A 6780-nucleotide genomic window follows, 5' to 3' on the forward strand; every position below is an offset into this window, starting at 1 on the left:
ATTATGCGTCGTCAAAAAGCCCAAATGCTGCTTTTTTTATGTAACCGAAAGCTGTTTAGCGTCGATACGAAGAAAGCGGTTACACCGCTTCCCAGGAACAACCGAGAATTGTCCGGCAAGCCTCTTCTTGCACAATCATTCACTGCGGATGTACTGTACTCATGAAACATAATACACTCGTTCAGCAAGTGTTCTGCTGTCTTTTTTCTTGTTCTTCTTCAGTTTCAGTAACCTGAGCAAGGTGAGTCTCTCCAAATATCACTCCACTCCTCCGCAGCTCTCAGCACAGAGAATCCTGCCTTTCCCTCTGTATCGCCTCCTCCATCTCATCCATCTCCCTCTCGCAGTCCTCGCAGCCCTCCGTCCCGCATCCTCCGATGAGCACCAGGGTGGGCTGGTCGCCCATTCCGATCCTGACCCCTTCTCCCGGCCACACGCTGTCAATCACGCCGTTTGGGCACTGCAAAAGGTCACTGACGGAATACACCCCTCCTCCGGGCACCACTTCGTCGTAAGAAGGGGCCTGGGGCGGTTGGACGTCCTCCAAGCGCAGTCGTTGCCTGTGCCTCTGCTCTATGATCGTCTTGGTGTACGAGTTCAAGGTGAGTACCGCAGCAGCCATGCAGCAGCTGAAGGAGACCCAGGCCAAGCTAGAGCAACGGCAGATGGACGGGACAAGGGCAGAGTGAGACCAGGAGGAAAAGTTCATAATGAACTGAGCAGTAGAGAACAGCACCGCATGTGTGACGATCAAACCGATGATCATTAATGGGAATTTAAAACGATCTTTTCGGTCTGTCGCCTTTGTTTTCTTTCTATTTTCTACATCTTCTGCCAAAAATGTCAGTTTTACACCGATCAATACGATCCTCCACTTATCAGCTATACTTGATATATCTGAGTCAGACTATAAAAGGCTGCTAAGGGTGATGGGTTACACTGCAAAGGATTCAGGAGATCGATCTTTGGCTCCAGCTGTAATAATTACACACACACACACACACACACACACTTTTCTGAACCGCTTGTCCCATATGGGGTCGCAGGAAACCGGAGCCTAACCCGGTAACACAGGGCGTAAGGCCGGAGGGGGAGGGGACACACCCAGGACGGGACGCCAGTCCGTCGCAAGGCACCCCAAGTGGGGCTCGAACCCCAGACCCACCGGAGAGCAGGACCCGGTCCAACCCACTCCGCCAGCGCGCCCTCCTGCCTGTAATAATTAATACACACGTTATGTGTTCGAAATTGGGTGGAGATCAGCATGCAGTGCGTGTCGGCGCTCCGCTGTAGAGAAAGAACACGCAATACTTCGAGTGTCACCGCTTTGCGAAAAAAGCTTCCCTGCTGCAAACGGGGACCTACGCAAATGACCATCCGTAGTCCCAGTTCTGCGGCCTCCAGTCTTTGGGTCCCACTGTCACAGTCAGCTGGAACACGGTGGTGTACATCATGTGAGCCACCATCCCCATCAGCCCTAAAGGGTTGAGGAGCAGACAAAAACACAGGGGAGGAGAAAAGAAGCTAAGTAAAGGAATCTCGTATTGTTTTCTGTGTTGTCAAACAAGGTTTTTAAGATGAAAAACACGTACGATAGGATTAAAGGCAAAAAAGACCATTTAAAATGTTTAAAAATTACATTCTGGAGAGTATATAGAAAACCCAGACATTCCCCTTACTGCTTTCCTTTAGGCTCTATATGAATCCGGAAATGTAAACGAGAGAGACTGGAATTGCTGCATAAATATGTTCGGCCGGAGGCTTCACGTATAATCTTACAGAAGACTGGAGAGGAAAAGAGTGAGGACACATTGCGAGGGATTGAAAGGCAGATATACGCAAGGCGGGCTTTGCCACGACAATAATGAGAAAAGAGGACATATGGAGAGGAGGCGGGAGCGGGGAGGGAGCGCTTGCCGAGGCTCACCCGAGAGGACGGTGCAGACGGCAGCAAAGGCGTTCACCTTGAGGGCGTACATCTCTTTGTGAGAACACACGCACAGCACCTCCAGCCACATGAGGATGAAGCCCATAGCCAGCAGACCGATGTGCGTCACCTCCGACACCACGGACAGCCACAGGACCCCTGGGACGGCAGGAGCACAGCAGCCGCTCGGCACAGGGACGTAAGGAACGAAGACACGACTCCCCCCACGGCAATATAAACGTGACACAACATTCACACACAGAACATAAAGGCAACTGCCATTTGTTTGATGTTTCATTCACATTTGGATTTATTTACACCTCTTGACAATGACTTCCATTCATCTGACGCTTTTCCCCAAAGCGACTTACAGCGTTAGGCTTACAATTATTTACCCATTTATACAGCTGGGTAATTTTACCGGAGCAATTAGGGTAAGTACCTTGCTCAAGGGTACTACAGTCAGATGTGGGTCCAAAGGCAGCAGCTCTAACCGCTATGCTACCAGCTGCCCCTGACTCATTTTATTAGTAAGAAGTAAACAATTATTAACAAGTGTAAGATATCCGCTGCCCTTTATTGTCTTTTTCTAGCTGATGTCACTTCATAACACATTATGCGGTCATTGACGATACAAAGAAAATTAATACGGGTGGCACGGTAGCACAGTGAGTAGTGCTGCCGTCTCAGTGCCTGGGTGGTGTGAGATGATGTGGGCTCAATCCCCACTCAGTCTGTGTGGAGTTTGCATGTTCTCCCTGTGTCTGCTCTGGTTTCCTCCCACAGTCCAAAGACGTGCTATTGAGGTTCCCCCATAGTGTGCGAGTGCCAGAGCGTGTGTGTTCCGCTGAGGTGTGGATGAGTGTCCCAGTGTAAGTCACCGTGGTGAATAAGGTGTGTGGGCTGATGACACTACATAGAGTTCATTGGAAGTTGCTTTGGAGAAAAGCATCTGATAAATGCAATATGATTTCTAGCAAGCCAATAGTTTATTACTACAGTTTTACACTGACACTTCACAATGCACACCATAAACACCATAACTAAAACAGCAATATATATCATAGACACAGAGTACCAGCTCATTCACACTGACTGACAACACTGTGCAGTCGACAACAAGTTGCATTCATAAGCATCAAGGTTAAGGAAGCTTCGGGAGGGATTTCCTTTCCGAAAACATCTTCATGTGGAATTCCTGCAGTAGGTTTTCTCCAAAAATGTAAAATTAGACATTCCACGTCAAGAAGAGAACTAATAATAGCAACAAAGTAAACAGTAATAAGCTACTATACATTTATGCTGAGGTCAACAATGGCTGTCAAAATGTGCTTCCTCAAAAAGAGACATGATCGTTGTACAGATACGTGTAAATAATTGCACAGATGTCCTCAGTGAAGCACTCACCTTGGCTTTCCCCAGGAGTCAGCTCCATAAAACTGCGACATTTCTCACCTTAAAGGGCAAAAGTTGATTTAAACCAGTGACACTCAATGACAGTAATGGAATCACTCAATGGCTTCATTCCAAGACCACACATCCTTCACCACAGCACTGTTCTCCTTCTTTAAGGAAAAAAAAACTTGTTTTGTCCACGTCCAGCCATGTCACTTCCCTCAAGAAGACACACCTACCACCTAAAGTGAGATTTTGCAATTGAAAATGCACAGGATGGGATCCATTCCTCTCCGTTTATTGGAGTTCTTCTTTCCCCATTCTCTTTGTCCTTTTATGACCCCAAATGCCCTTCCATACTCCTTACCATCAGCGTGCTTCTCGCAAGACTCCCAGAAGCCTGTGTGAAAATATCGAAATGTGTATTTGTCCTCTCCTGTTTCCCAGATGTAGTGCACAGCGTTGGCCAGTTGCCTTTGGCGGATCTTGGCGAGCTCCTCCCTTGTCTTTGGAGACACTGTCCTGTTGGATGGCTTTTTGGGGTCAGGTGTGGGGACCTCTGAAGAAAGAGGTACTTTCAGTCAAATATGCATGTGAAATATTTCATAACATGTAAAATAATAATCAATCCAGACACCAAAAGTGCAAAGGGTAACATGTACATTAAAAAGAACAACATATAGTGGTGCTTGAATGCATGTGAGCTCTGTAGGGATTGTCATTATTCTTGTATGAAATATTAAACTTATAAAATCTAAAATGAATAAATGAGTATGATTCACAGGCCTGATTCTACCAACCCATTGGGTTAACCAAAACAACTTGAGGTTCAGTTATTTTTACACCTGCACTACTTCCGTGTTTCTACTACACATACGATTTCCTCTAAAGCAACACGTGGAATTGGTCATTACACACCTATTGTGCTTCTCATTAAATAACCAGGTCATGGGTTATTTAATATTAAAACTAAGGGACACAAAGGGTTCACATACTTTCAGGCAACACTGTACACTGAAGGATGAAGTGTGTGATGAAACAATGAATCATGAATACATGCATGTTTTCATCTAACCTTGAGCTGGAGTCATTTTATGCCTTCATTTTTCTTAATTTCCAAGAATGTATTAAAGCCAGTCATGTATGTTCTATGGCGGTAACATACAATAATATTGAATTATAATGTCATCTAGCAGGTATGTTATTCCAAACGGTTCAAAGAGGAAAGCTGGCTTCCATAAGAGTGAATCGCTCAAACAAAATGGGCAAAAATCATGTTCCTAAAAAGATCCAGCATTGTATTTAATCTTGTACATTTTCCCCTCTTGATTCTCTTTAAGCTCATACAACTCCCTCAGGCATTTTCTGAATGAAGTATAACAGTGAAATAAAAACCCGTCGACAGTTCAGTGGCATTTCTCTCGTCAAAGAAGGTGTGATAAATAGAGTCTATACGCCATATCCTAGACACGTGAATGAAGTTATTCCTCATGTACGCACTTAAAAACTGCTATGCTGTGACCCTAAATGATGTGCCACAAATACTTTTTGCAGGAAAAAATGCTAAATATGCACGGGGACGCATATGTGCAGGGATCAGCTGTTGGTGGAATCCCTGCTGGTGCTGCTGAATGATGCATTTGTCTCGTTGCTCCGCAAAAAACCTCAGTCTCAAAACATCAGAACACGTCACCCCTGCTCTATTACGTGCCCAATCAACCTGTAAAGTTTTAAATAAATCCTACATGCAGTTACATCTGTGACGTACACTGCTTCATAATGGTGTTATGTGAAAAGTTGACAGTATTCTAGAATCATGCGTCTGCATCCAAATCTCTCCTTCTGTTGATGTAATGATGCACTTTTTGTATTGTTCTCAGACGTACGTCGCTTTAGAGAAAACTAAGTAATGTGTGTGTAAAAATCCAAACGTGCAAATTAGCAGTCAATAAGGATGAAAAAAATTCTAACTACTCTGGATTAATAGGGATTAAGAGATTAAAATTCATTTTGTCACTGAATTATATGAAAATACACGGTGGGAGGGGGCGTGGTGGCGCAGTGAGTTTGGCCACGTCCTGCTCTCTGGTAGGTCTGGGGTTCGAGTTCTACTTGGGGTGCCTTTTGATGGACTGGCGTCCCATCCTGGGTGTGTCCCCTCCCCCCCCAGCCTTGCGCCCCGTGTTGCCAGGTTAGGCTCCGGCTGGCCGCAACCCCGCTCAGGACAAGCGGTTTCAGACAATGTGTGTGTGTACATGGTGGGAAATGAGGACAGCATAGTGGCTGTTGGACAAATGCTTCACATAAATTCTGTTCAACCTTAATCCATGTGAAGAAGTGGACATTTAATAGGTATCCCGTCTTACGAGTAGTGAAGGGCTGGCTGTCGTTGGAGCCGCAGTTCTTCATCTTGACAGGGGAGAGGCACAGTGGCTTCACCACCTTGTGTGTGCCCTCACACCAGTAGGAGGTGCAGAAGGCCAGCACAGACAGTGCCAGCGCCAGCGAGGTGAGGGACAGGGAGAGCAAGGAGCGGGAGCGGCGTGACACATTGGCCAGCATGGCCTGCTGGGAAGACAAGGCGAGTGAACAGGAGCGCAAGATGAGAGAATGCAAGAGAATACAAATCGATCAGGTGCACAAGCAGACAAACAAGAAACAAATGCATGAGATCCATGAAGGCCAACCTGGTTACTGTGAAGCTGATGCGGCTGAAGAGCTACCGAGGGCCATCGAGCGCTGCGCTGGACGCTGCTGGAAGGGCATCTCGCAAGATCAGCAAATCACTTAATTCTGCTCCCTTAAAATGCACATTATATCTGACACGTGGAAACAATCGTCATTCGCTCGCATTCAAAGTGAATGGAAAATTTTATCTTACAGGGTCTTTTCTGAAATATGCACAGTCCTCCAGGAAGGGAATTTGCCCCCAGCATACATACAGTATAGCTCCAGAGGTCTACGGCTCCGTTAATGAAGAATGCGCAACTGCAGGCCTTCAGACAGAATACGAAGGTGACGGTATCCACGGATACCACAGATAATAGAGATTTTATTGATATAATTACAGAAACACTGTCTGGAACCGCTCGCCCCAAGTGGGGTCATCTAACCCGGCAACACAGGACACAAAGCTGGAGGAGGAGGGAACACACCCAGGATGGGACGCCAGTCCGTCACAAGACACCCCAAGCAGGACTCGAACCCCAGACCCACCGGAGAGCGCGACCCGACCAAACCCGCTGCGCCACCGCAGCCCCCTTTGATATAATTATTTGGGGAATAAGGCAACCTACCTGATGACTGATGTATAAATGAGGAGGTAATTAACATGTATTCTAAATCCTGCAGGCCTTTGACCATCGAGCTGTGCAGCAGGTTCGAATCTCACTTACTGCTGTGGCAATCCTGAGCAAGGTACTTACCCTAAATTTCTCTAGTAAAGTTACCCAGCTGTA

General features: G+C 46.4%; 1 protein-coding gene across 1 annotated transcript; it reads right to left on the minus strand.

The window, feature by feature from the left end:
* Nucleotides 1-280: 280 nt before the first annotated feature.
* Nucleotides 281-6063, minus strand: LOC108924595 (germ cell-specific gene 1-like protein). The gene is made up of 7 exons (XM_018736106.2): nt 6010-6063; nt 5689-5890; nt 3690-3881; nt 3335-3382; nt 1928-2086; nt 1366-1477; nt 281-650 (listed from the first exon to the last, which is right to left on the minus strand). Exons 2-7 carry the CDS (start codon nt 5882-5884, stop codon nt 281-283), a joined length of 1077 nt encoding a protein of 358 aa, XP_018591622.1. The 5' UTR covers nt 5885-5890; nt 6010-6063.
* Between the last annotated feature and the right edge of the window lie 717 nt (nt 6064-6780).

This window comes from Scleropages formosus, chromosome 18 (assembly GCF_900964775.1).
Source record: "Scleropages formosus chromosome 18, fSclFor1.1, whole genome shotgun sequence".
Taxonomy (NCBI): domain Eukaryota; kingdom Metazoa; phylum Chordata; class Actinopteri; order Osteoglossiformes; family Osteoglossidae; genus Scleropages; species Scleropages formosus.

Coding starts and splice junctions, on each gene's coding strand:
- LOC108924595 (XM_018736106.2), bottom strand. CDS start 5,884: ATGCTGGCCAATGTGTCACGCCGCTCCCGCTCCTTGCTCTCCCTGTCC. Junction 3,882..5,688: donor CAGCCAGCCCTTCACTACTC/GTAAGACGGGAT, acceptor CTCTTTCTTCAG/AGGTCCCCACACCTGACCCC. Junction 651..1,365: donor GACTACGGATGGTCATTTGC/GTAGGTCCCCGT, acceptor CCGTTGCTCTAG/CTTGGCCTGGGTCTCCTTCA.